Source organism: Engraulis encrasicolus, chromosome 7 (genome assembly GCF_034702125.1).
Source record: "Engraulis encrasicolus isolate BLACKSEA-1 chromosome 7, IST_EnEncr_1.0, whole genome shotgun sequence".
NCBI lineage: Eukaryota > Metazoa > Chordata > Actinopteri > Clupeiformes > Engraulidae > Engraulis > Engraulis encrasicolus.
Window position 1 is genome coordinate 18,544,412 of NC_085863.1, and position 12,661 is coordinate 18,557,072.

At 42.3% G+C, this 12,661-nt stretch overlaps 1 protein-coding gene across 2 annotated transcripts in view; it reads right to left on the bottom strand.

Moving 5' to 3' along the window:
* Positions 1-12,661, bottom strand: part of LOC134452536 (uncharacterized) — an 86,067-nt gene that overhangs the window by 19,459 nt on the left and 53,947 nt on the right. For both annotated transcript variants that reach the window (XM_063202985.1, XM_063202986.1), the window contains 5 exons: positions 8,527-8,688; positions 8,216-8,317; positions 6,958-7,107; positions 4,184-4,317; positions 1,011-1,222 (listed from right to left, as the gene is read on the bottom strand). In XM_063202985.1, the coding sequence (XP_063059055.1) occupies positions 1,011-1,222; positions 4,184-4,317; positions 6,958-7,107; positions 8,216-8,317; positions 8,527-8,688 (760 nt within the window). The remainder of the gene's footprint in view (positions 1-1,010; positions 1,223-4,183; positions 4,318-6,957; positions 7,108-8,215; positions 8,318-8,526; positions 8,689-12,661) is intronic.

Below are 12,661 nucleotides of genomic sequence, written 5' to 3' on the forward strand. Positions count from 1 at the left end.
TTGAGATGTCCATACCTTACCCACCATTGTCACATGTATCAGCAACTGAATCTCCTATCACCCAAGACCAGAAGGCAACTACACTGGCTTCAGTTTATCTATAAATGCTATTTCTTTAATTATCCATCTTATTTACAAAACTATTTAAATCCATATAGGTCCACTCATGGACTTAGACATCTTGATCATTTGTTTTTCTCTGTGCCAAGCATATCTAAAGAAATAGGAAGGCGTGCCTTCAAATTTAAAGCCCCTTCTGACTGGAATAGATTACCCAGCTCATTGAGATCTATTTCATATTTTCCTCTCTTTAAATCATCCTTACTAAGTTTTCTGCATTCATGTGACCAGTGCACTTGCTTTCTTGGTCGTTGACTTAAAGCAGCAACAACAACAAAAAAGTCTATACGCCTGCTTTAGTACCTGTGCTCAACTGTGGTTTTCTCCTGAGTCCTTTATTTGTCTTTTATTTATAAGTTCTTTTTAGTGTTATACAAATGTATTTTTTGTGTTTTACTTGCTGATTTTTTCCCATAAATCTATTTGAGGTAGAGATGCTGGACTGCTTAGCCTGTAGTGATGAAGAGCTCTGATGTGGATGTATGACTGTGTGTAATGTATGTTTTTGATGTTTTTAGGGACCCCCTCGAAAAAGAGATGGAACATCTCAAGGGGCTATCCCTTAATAAAAGAATTGAATTGAATTGAATTGAAAGTGTCTGGCTCAGGACGTGGCAGAAACTGAGTGTTTAGAAGGAGGAGGACAATCAGTTGTTTGGACAAAGCGACCTTGACTAGAGGTGGAAACGCTAAATGAATAATTAAAAAGCGTTCAAAAGAGCCAGATTTTGAACGGCTCTTTGAAAGGAACATGCCACTATTATCCTGATCGTCAAAGAGCCAGCAATGCAATCTCTACCTGAAATGTCAGCAAAATCAATACATTTGAACTATTCCTGCTAACACAGAAAAATACAGTGGTACAATGGACAATAGATGAATCAACTTACATCCAGTATCTCTTGGTAATTCATTTGTTTCCACAATTGATGAATCAGTATTTTCTATGGAGCCATAAATGCCTGTGTTTAAACGTTGTTGTTGTTCTGCACGTTTTCTTTCAGCAGCTTGCTTAATGTCCCTCAAAATAGTTGGGTAGTATCTAATAGCTTCATCCAAGCTCTCCTTTTCAAGTATGAACAGATGACAATTGGATGCTGCCCTGGAAAACACAAGCATACAACCAAACATTGGTCACATTTCATTTTAAATGTTAAAGGACAAGACCGTTTCAATCAGGCCCTCATTTATGATGTAAAATACTGTTCGCTACTCTCCGATGGTAGTTTTGCATCATTTCAAGCACTCTCGAAGATAGACATTGGTCTTGTTTTTGATGGAGCAATGCTGCCCAGGTTTAGTAGATTTTCTGCTGCGCAGCTGGGCAGTTACTCTAGAGTAGGGGTACTCCAAAGGCCATACTATGAACACAAACCAGACATGCACTTTAGGTGGGCACCTTTACAAGAGACCCCACTTTCACTAGGTTCACTGAAAATATAACTTTTATTTCGGGGGCCAGATAAGGCGGCCTCAAGGGTCGTAAATGGCCCTCGAGACATAGGTTCCCCAACCCTGCTCTTGAGTCACTGCGTTGACATGGAACCTCTTCCATGTCATCAGTATTCTGCCCTGATTCTGGCATTCATCTAGCTGAAGCAAATTGCGCATGCAGTCGCGACCCTGCACCGGGAACAACACGTGCAATTTGCGGCAAACTGAGAGCTGTGAATACATCCCCTTTCACTTGACATTCAATTAATTCCCAACTTTGAGAATCAAGTCCATTTTGCTGTGTTACCGCGAATCACATTACTTTCTCTCTGCCCCTCTCTATCATCTAATTGCATTGTTTAAAAAAATTACAGATCTCTCAAGTCAAGTCAAGTCAAGTAGGTTTTATTGTCAATTTCTTTACATGCACTGGTCATACAAAGAATTTGAAATTACATTTCTTGCTTTCCCATACAGACATAGACTAATTAAGGTAAGGACATAGACAGTATAGACATAGACAGTACTTATACATGGACTTAAGACAGTATGGACATAGACAGTGCTCATACAGACATTTAAAGTGCAAGACTGGACAACAGAAGACTTGTAGAGGACATACATTAAGAGGTATTTGTTGTGCTTTTGTGCTTTTCCTAAAAAAGTCCTTTATAGCGTTCTGACATGGTAATAGTAGCATTTTGAAGAAAATAAATATAAAAAGGTCTGTCAAGTACACCAGCAGCAGTGTGTGTGTGTGTGTGTGTGTGTGTGTGTGTGTGTGTGTGTGTGTATGTGTGTGTATGTGTTTAGTGCAGGTAGAAGGTGCGGTGTGCGTCTTGTGTGTGTGTTCGTGTGTCTGTGTGTGTGTGTCTGTGTGTGTGTGTGTGTGTGTGTGTGTGTGTGTGTGTGTGTGTCAGTGTGTGTATGTTTGGGTTTAGTGCAGAAAGTGCAGTGTGCTTGTGTGTGTGTGTGTGTGTGTGTGTGTGTGTGTGTGTGTGTGTGTGTGTGTGTGTGTGTGTGTGTGCATGTTTTGAGTTAGTGCAGGTTGAAAGTTCAGTCACAAGTATAGTAGTGCAGGTGGAATGTTCAGTCGCAGATATGGTGGTGGGGGATGGGGGGGGGGGGTGTCAGTGGCCTTGCTGGCTAGAGGCTGACAGTGGGGGGGGGGTTGTCAGTGGCCTTGCTGGCTAGAGGCTGACAGTGGAGGGAGAGTGGGTTGAGTGTTCAGCATCTTGATCGCTTGGTGCATTGTGCTGCTCGCCAGCCGGGTGGTACGGGAACGGAGGCGCCTGTACCTCTTTCCAGAGGGCAGGAGGCTGAACAGTTTGTGTGCAGGGTGGCTTGTGTCTTTGATGATCATCAGTGCTTTCCGGGTGAGGCGTGTGGTGTAAATGTCCTGCAGGGAGGGGAGTGGTACTCCAATGATCTTCTTCGCTGTGTTCACAACACGCTGGAGTGTCTTCCTGTTTTTCTCCGTGCAGCTTCCTCCCCACACTGTGATGCAGTTGGACACGACGCTCTCTATGGTTCCTCTCACTGCCATGCGTCTGATTCAGTGTTCAGAGTTTTGGTCAACACAAGCACTTTTTAAAAAGACACATGCAGGGCTTTATGCAATAGCTCTCACCCACTCTTCTCGCCCTACATTTCTGATCAATGCAACGATTGTAGTAGAAATGCAATGTTAAAAAATATTCGCGTTGGGCTTCATGTGCACGATGGAAAGGAAAGCTGTGTCTTGCAGCAGAATGATTTAGCCCAGGAAGACGACCAGATTTAGTCAAAACTTTGTTGAAAAATATCAGGGAGTAGTAAAAGGAGACTCTTCATACGTATCCCTATTGACTTATAATTTGACTCAAGGAGCAGAGTAAAGTTCACCGAAAAAAAAAATATGGGTGAGCCGAGCAAGACCGAAATGAGGGTAGCCATTTCTGGCAACGTTTGTTCAGCTGTAAGTTGCCTCATAATGTTTAGGTTCTTGAACGTCTGTCATTTTCTGATTAATTTCCATCAGCCGTTTTAGACCATCGTTGCCTTTGAGTGAAGGTTCTGGCTAGCAATCATGCTATTCGCATACTTTTTGCTTCAAGTGAGGAGTTTGTAAGCGACGCCTTAGGCTATAGCGATATGAACAATGCTGTTATGAAAGGCAATACGGACTACTTCATCATTGCCATAAAATGAAGGTCTTGGCTGTGCAGCAATGTATCAGCTCCCCATATTTTACTTTTTTCAGAAAATGGGCTCTTACGTGGTTTTGTCAACACCGTCAGACACAATTAAAAGTAAAAAAAATGTATGTTCACTGTATTCAAGTGAAGAATTACTTTAATAATTCAACATCATTGTAGACACATATTGAACGCATATTCTTAAAACATGTGAAAAACACAAAACTACTTCAGAGAAAAAAAAAACAGTAGTCATTTTTAGTTTGTAGTTTTTTCCCCACCATGTTGGTGACGGCGGTGACAAAAAAGCCTCCAAATCCACCCGACATTTCTAGCACCTTTTAAATTAGCCTATTCACACATGACAAAAACAGATATCATGAAAAGTTCTCTGAGTGGGATATTGAAATCGCTTGCACTTTTTAAAAAAGTATTGTAAAGTATTTTATTACCTTATTGTTGTTGTTCTTTGTTCAGCAAACAATAGGCTACCTTCTCCAAAATACTCTCCCTCCTTTAGAGTGATGACAACAGTTTCCTCATCCATAGATAACACATGAACTTCTCCTTTGTCAATGAAATACATCTGGAAGATATTGATTGCACACACATAAACATTACTAGTTCTGTCAGTTAACCGAACTCCGCATTCCAATTAGTTACTCGCCTCGCTAAAAGTTCAAATATTTTTAACCCGGAATCCGCCCACATCACATGGCTTGTACTCTCCTCGCCTACTCTACTAGCAGTGACATGTGTGAACGAGGCTTAACTTCACTGTCACTAAATGTGCATAAAGCCGGGCATACACTGTGCGATATTTTCGCTCGTGGGTATTAAGCTCCTGCTCACACTGCACGATGGAATTTCACTATTTAAAAGTTCACATCTCACGACTCACGCCCTCACACTATACGAGCCGATAGTCGGATGCTTCCACTGCGCGACGCGACAGGCATTTCCCCGGTATGCAGAGGAGGGAACATGCGCACCTGAGGTGGAGATGAGGTCGCGCTCAACAGCAAATCGCACGGCCCTATTCATTTGTGCATGTGAAGTGTCAAATCGGGTCGTAGCACTGCTTTAACTGTGCGATTTACGCACGAGCCACGACCTGGATATCAAACAGTTTTGATTTTCCTGTGACCCCGCGATTGCACTATCGTAAAGCTGGGCTTACACTGTGCGACTTTTGCCCCGATTTTGCCCCGATTTGGCACTCGCACGACATTTTGAGATTCGGGCCGATTTCTTGCTCAATCGCAGGTCAATCGTGAGTCTCGCATCGTGCAGTGTACACTCGCCTCCAAAAGAGTTGTCGCCTATCCATCTGTTTGGAATAACAGCTAAGAACCTGACTTTCAACTAATCACTTGGCTTCAGAAGTCACTCATATGAAAGCTACAACCCTCCCGAATGAAAATGTATGTACAAAAAATAATTTCATGCACCAAAGAAAGATTGACCCTTTATTGAACACAGACAGGGCAGATTTTCACAAGACAAAAGTTTTGTCGCCTATCGAACATAATGTGAAAATTAGCAGATAAGTCACTTCAAAACACTTCAAATACGCAGATTGGGTGTCATACGTAATCACTGAATCACTCTCACCTCTCCAGAAAATCGACTTTGGCCTTAGGTGTATGTTTAGGGTCATTGTAATCATGGAAAGCAACACAATGAAAATCAATGGAGTTCAATGAGAGATGGTGACATATTCGCTATTCGTAGAGCAATACATTTTTAACTTCATGATGTAATCAATGATAAAAGCCCTCACACACCAGCAGCATGCATGCAGCTCCTCATAAGAGCTGTATCTGTACCATGTTTCACTTTATGCACCATTTCTCTTTTTTCATATTCTTCATCTCCAACACCATATAGTTTTGATGCTATCAGTTCTAAAATGGTTGATCTTGGGATCTTGACTTCAGAGTATGAGTCCCATTAGCCTTCATTTCAGAAATAGGCCTGACATACTCTTGGCTGGCTTTTTTGAGACAGGACAGTGGGAGAGACTTCTTTGGTGTCAAAGGTGAAGAATTTGGAAAAAATACATGGTGCCTAAAGTCAAACATGGGAGGGATACAGCTCTTATGTGGACCTGCATGCATGCTGCTGGTGTGTGAGGGCTTTTATCATTGATTACATCATGAAGTTAAAAATGTATTGCTCTACGAAGAGCAAATATGTCACCATCTCTCATTGAACTCCATTGATTTTCATTGTGTTGCTTTCCATGATTACAATGACCCTAAACATACACCTAAGGCCAAAGTTGATTTTCTGGAGAGGTGTGAGTGAATCAGTGATTAAGTATGACACCCGATCTGCGTATTTGAAGTGTTTTGAAGTGACTTATCTGCTCATTTTCACATTATGTTCGATAGGCGACAAAACTTTTGTCTTGTCAAAATCTGCCCTGTCTGTGTTCATTAAAGGGTCAATCTTTCTTTGGCGCATGAAATTTATTTTTGTACATACATTTTCATTCGAGAGGGTTGTAGCTTTCATATGAGTGACTTCTGAAACCAAGTGATTAATTGAAAGTCAGGTTATTAGCTGTTATTCCAAACCGATGGGTAGGCGACAACTCTTTTGGAGGCGAGTGTACATGGGGTAACGACAAGCGATTTCGACGTGCAATCGCAGGGTCGCAAGAAAATCAAAACGGTTTGAAATTCTTGTCGTGGCTCGTGCGTAAATCGCAGAGTTAAGGCAGCGCTACGACCCGATTTGACACTTCACAAGCACAAATTAATAGGGCCGTGCGATTCGCTGTTGAGAGCGACCTCATCTCCACCTCAGGTGCGCATGTTCCCTCCTCTGCAGACCGGGGAAACATGCCTGTCGCGTCGTACGGTGGAAGCATTTCGGCCGCATCCGACTGTCGGCTCGTGTAGTGTGAGGACGTGAGTCGTGAGCATGTGAACTTTTAAACAGTGAAATTCCATCGTGCAGTGTGAGCAGAAGCTTAAGACCCACGAGTGAAAATATCGCACAGTGTATACACGGCTTTAGGCGAAATCGCTTGTCGTTACCCCATGTACACTGCACGATGCGAGACTCACGATTGACCTGCGATTGAGCAAGAAATCGGCCCGACTCCCAAAAAGTCGTGCGAGTGCCAAATCGGGGCAAAATCGGGGCAAAAGTCGCACAGTGTAAGCCCAGCTTCAGGATACACACACACACATACTGCACATACATACTGTCATACCTCACTTCCATACTCAGTCCTCCGGAAGATAATATCACCAGCTCGGAAAAGACGTGTTCTGATCTTTCCGGCCAGTAACCGAATAAATCCAGGATCAGTTTCCAGTTGCTCTAGGCTCTCCTTCCTCAGTGTTTCCTGAAAAAATGGTTTCTGCAAAACAGCACAAACAGGACTAGAAAATACGAAATGACAGGGGCTGATAAGACTGCATGCATGGGCCAATAAAACTTACAATTTGCAACTAAATTAAGGCCAGGGACAAACAGTCGGCAAACAGTATTTCTTGTCAATTTGGGTGTGCTGAATTCAAATCTGCAGCTCTATCTGGCCTCTGTTGACCTCTTAAGGTCGTTGAACTTTGACCCTGAAATAGGGCTGTGCAATATCACATTTCTATCGCGATTTCGATTTTGCCGTCAAACGATAGGAAATTTCATATCGGGTTGAAACAATATTTTGATTAGTTGCCTTCACTGAGGGATGGTAAGCGCAACAGAGCCTACATTTCCACGTGAGCCACTGCCAGCGAACCTGACTTGCAGCAAACCTACACTCACTCAGAGCATCCTGTGTGTTTCCCTATGTCTGTGCAGTACTGCCACGCAACAAGCAGGGAGAACAACCCTCAACTCGAAGGGTACTCCGTTCATCTAAAACTGCTTGAAGACAGATGCTTCAAGCCTAAACAACACGTTTAATTTCTCTTTAATTTTGTAATGCTATAATGAGTCATTATGAGTGGCAATTTCAGCCAAGATTCAACTGTGTCTCCAATACAAATCTGCCGCCTTGTTTCAGGCTACCTGTGCTGCATTGCTTGTTCTGCAGACGGTGGGAGCAGTGCACAAGGCAAAATTAAAATTCACATGCATTTGGCAGGTTGGCGGGTGTTAATTTAGAGCACTGGTTACTACAGTAAAAAACATGGTTACTACAATAAAACTATGGTCGATTTACGCAAGGGAGTACTGGTAATTGTAACATTGAAGACAGGAAACAATTTGCATCTCCCTTCACGTAATGTATATAATAAATATTATTTAATTTAGGTACACAGTCTACCATTACTTAGTTTAATTACATAGCTGATACATGACAGACACATCAATAGGATAAGGGAATTATGTACAGTGGAAATCATCAGGAATGGATCCCAAATTCGTTGAATGATTTGTGTGCTGCTTATTCAAAGAACCATGGTTCTATCCACAATATTATTATGTGCAAATAACATTCATTATGAAAGGTAAAAGATTACCGCCATTTTTCCTGACAACTTCCTTTCCAATGGAGTCAAAGTCTTCAAATTTTCTGTTAGCATATCTTGCCTTTGTTTCCGCTTAATTTTAATGCCAAACGCCTGTAAGAAAACAGCATAAAAAGACAAATAACTAGTAATCAATGAATTGGAAATCATGTTACATACTGTATGCACACAAAAATACACTTCACTTTCAATTTACACTTTCACCCAAAGAGAGTTAAAGGTTCAGTATGTACAGGGTATAGCTTACAATCCATGGAGCACTGTGTGGTTAGGTGCCTTACTTGGCAACTTAGTTCATTTACCTTTGCAATAACACCAGCATAAAAAACCGTTGATAAATCCCCCAATAGTGATGATGGAAGATATTCAAAGAGAAGATCATGGTTTATTCCTTTTGTCTTTATCCATTTGAATGCATAGAATTTCATGATGCTTTCATATATAGGCCCTGTTATTTTCTGACTCTGTAAGTAAGGATAACAAAATTGATCAGGGTGACTTGTGACCTTTATAAATATGTTTTCCATTTTATGAAATCTCTTATGACTGCTGAGTTCTGATTAGGGGCCAAGCAGCGAAGCTGGCGAAGGCCCCTATAGAGTTAGTAGGTTTTCTTCATTAGGGGCCAAGCAGCGAAGCTGGCGAAGGCCCCTATAGAGTTAGTAGGTTTTCTTCATTATTATTCTCTAGTCACCATTCCTATCCCTCTGCAAGTCTATGGCAGCCCATAGAACCGTACGTAGGAAAATGCTGAAAATCGGCACACACATTCGGGCCCGGCTCAGCATTACCCACAGCAATTTATAGGTCCCCGGCCCCAACGCTCTAGCGCCACCAACAGGTCAAAGTTGCAGGTACATTTCTGCTTGTAACTTTTGAACCGCTGGGCCAATTTTCATAAACTTGGTATCCCTGGAATCCTTGGGCCAAGACGAATCCAACGCACCCTATGACGTCATTTTCCGCCAGGATAGTTTTCCCGCCATTTTGGATTTTGTGAAATTCAATAAAAATGCTATTTTTCCCGCAATTTTTGACCATTTTGCCCGACACTTGGTATATAGTATCTCTAGACTGAGCTACATATGGGGTCTCAAGGAATATTAGATATCTTTTATAGTTTTGCCGTGACAGCCAATCAAAATTGTCGTAAAAGTGGTGAAACAGGAAGTGAGGTCATATCTCAGCAACTGTTTGTTGAATTAGGTTGGGATTTTGTACACACATAGTAGTCCATCCCATGACCTACCACAAAAAAAATCAGAACCCCAGCTCAAACTCTGTAGCGCCACCAGCAGGTCAAAATTTTAGCTACATTTTTGCCTGTAGCTTTTAAATCATATGCACGATGTAAAATATATTATTATCACTAGAATCCTTGGGTCAAGCCGAATTCAACGCACTATATGAAGTTATGTCAACGCAGAAGGGAAATTCCGCCATTTTGAATTTTGTAAAATTCACTGTAAGTCTATGGTAGCCCATAGAACCATTTATAGAAAAATGCTGTAAATTGGCACACATAATTGAGGCAGCATCTACATTACCCACAGCGAGTTATAGGTCCCCAGCCCCAATACTCTAGCGCCACCAGCAGGTGAAAGTCGCAGGTACATTTCTGCTTGTAACTTTTGAACCGCTGGATCAATTTTCATAAACCTGGTATCCCTGGAATCCTTGGGCCAAGACTAATCCAACGCACCCTATGACGCCATTTTCTGCCTGGATAGTTTTCCCGCCATTTTGAATTTTGTAAAATTCAATAAAAATGCTATTTTTCCCGCAATTTTTGACCATTTCGCCCGAAATTTGGTATATTGTATCTCTGTACTGAGGTTTGTATGGGGTCTCAAGAAATATTAGATATCTTTTATGGTTTAGCCGTGACAGCCAATCAAAATTGTTGTAAAAGTGGCAAAACAGGAAGTGAGGTCATATCTCAGCAACCCTTTGTCGGTTTTGGCTAGGATTTTTCACAAACATAGATGCCCATCTCATGACCTACTGAAAAAAAATTCAGACCCCCAGCTCAAACTCTGTAGCGCCACCAACAGGTCAAAATTTTAGCTACATTTTTGCCTGTAGCTTTTTAACCATGTGCACAATGTAAAATATATTATTATCACTAGAATCCTTGGGCCAAGTCGAATCCAACGCACTATATAACGTTATGTAAACACAGAAGGGAAATTCCGCCATTTTGAATTTTGTAAAATTCAATAAAATGCTACTTGTCACACATTTTTTGTCAGAATGACCAGCAAAAAGGTACACATCATCTTCAGACTGATAGGTATTAGGGTATCCAAAGATTTTTTGATACCTCTTATCGTTTGGAGGAGACAGCCAATCAAAATTGTCGTGAAAGTGGCAAAACAGGAAGTGAGGTCATATCTCAGCAACCGTTTGTCAGATTCTTTTAGCTATTTTTTGCACACATACTAATCAATCCCATGACCTTCCACAAAAAAATCCAGATTCCCAGCTCAAACTCTCTAGCGCCACCAACAGGTAACAGGAAGTGATCTTATATTTGTCAGCCCTTTAAGGGATTCAAAATAAACTTGGTTCATGTGAGCACACTCCCCTCCAAGGAATGCACACCAACATTGGCGAGATTTGGGCCAAAGGGGGCGCTGCAGTTCCTTCTGTTGCCGTGGCGACTTTGGCAAGTTTACTGCTTGGCCCCGCATTGCTGCTTGCAGCTATATTTATTATTATTCTCTAGTCACCATTCCTCTCCCTCTGCAAGTCTATGGCAGCCCATAGAACCGTACGTAGGAAAATGCTGTAAATCGGCACACACATTCGGGCCCGGCTCAGCATTACCCACAGCAATTTATAGGTCCCCAGCCCCAACGCTCTAGCGCCACCAACAGGTCAAAGTTGCAGGTACATTTCTGCTTGTAACTTTTGAACCGCTGGGCCGATTTTCATAAACTTGGTATCCCTGGAATCCTTGGGCCAAGACGAATCCAACGCACCCTATGACGTCATTTTCCGCCAGGATAGTTTTCCCGCCATTTTGGATTTTGTAAAATTCAATAAAAATGCTATTTTTTCGGCAATTTTTGACCAATTCACCCGAAATTCGGTATATAGTATCTCTGTACTGAGCTACACATGGGGTCTTCAGGAATATTGGATATCTTTTATCGTTTAGCCGTGAGAGCCAATCAAAATTGTCGTAAACGTGGTGAAACAGGAAGTGAGGTCATATCTCAGCAACCGTTTGTTGAATTAGGTTGGGATTTTGTACACACATAGTAGTCCATCCCATGACCTACCACAAACAAAATCAGAACCCCAGCTCAAACTCTGTAGCGCCACCAGCAGGTCAAAATTTTAGCTACATTTTTGCCTGTAGCTTTTGAACCGTAAACCCAATTTTCAAAATATTGGTACACAGGTCATCTTCACACTATGCTGCACCCAGGTATGGATTTTCGTAGCGATTGAAAAAACTATCAGCTCTCAGCAGCCATTCAAAATTGTGGAAAGAATGGAGGGATTTTTCTCATCTCTCTGTCCCCTTTGCCAACGGCACCTGCGCACGTTCACTGACACCATTCTCGGCAGGGGGTCTCTGGACACACAAGAGACGAGAGCTTAGGTGTGTGCGTAGTCTGCTATTGCTCTAGTGTCAACCAAAGCCCCACTGCCCCAGCCCCTGCACATACCCCCCCACCTCCACCCCCCACACACAGACAGAGGGAGAGGGAGAGGGAGAGGGAGGGGGAGAGGGAGAGAGAGGGAAGGAGGGAGGGAGAGAGAGAGAGAGAGACCATTGTTGTTCTCTCGGTTCCTCTGTCTCTCACACACACACACACGCACACACACACACACACACACACACACACACACACATACACACACACACACACACATGTTGCTTCTATATACACCAATTCCTCAGACCAGTCTCTCAAAAGGCTGGCCAATATTACATTGCAGCCTATAGGATTCTTATGTTTAGTATTTCAAGGACATATCTATTTTCAGTAGGCTCCCGATTCTTTTCCATAATATTGTATGTCATATAAACAATTTTACTAAATAGAATGATCACAGAGGATTATAATTGCTGTCCAAAAAGCAAGCCTCTCAAGTATAGAAATGACTTGCTGATATTTTATAGACTAATTTGAGAGGGAATGGAAATGTGTTACTCAATATAAATCAAGGGCAGCACAGGCCCTGCCATGGCCAACCGGTAGGGCACTCGTCTATCATGTGGCTGACCCGGGTTTGATTCCCAGCCCAGGTCCTTTGCCTACCCTCCCCGTCTCTCTCCCCATTTTCCCCTCCAAGGAATGCACCCCAACATTGGCGAGATTTGGGCCAAAGGGGGCGCTGCAGTTCCTTCTATTGCCATGGCAACTTTGGCAAGTTTGTCTCTGCAGTCTCTGTTCAAACTAAACTTGGTTCACATGATCA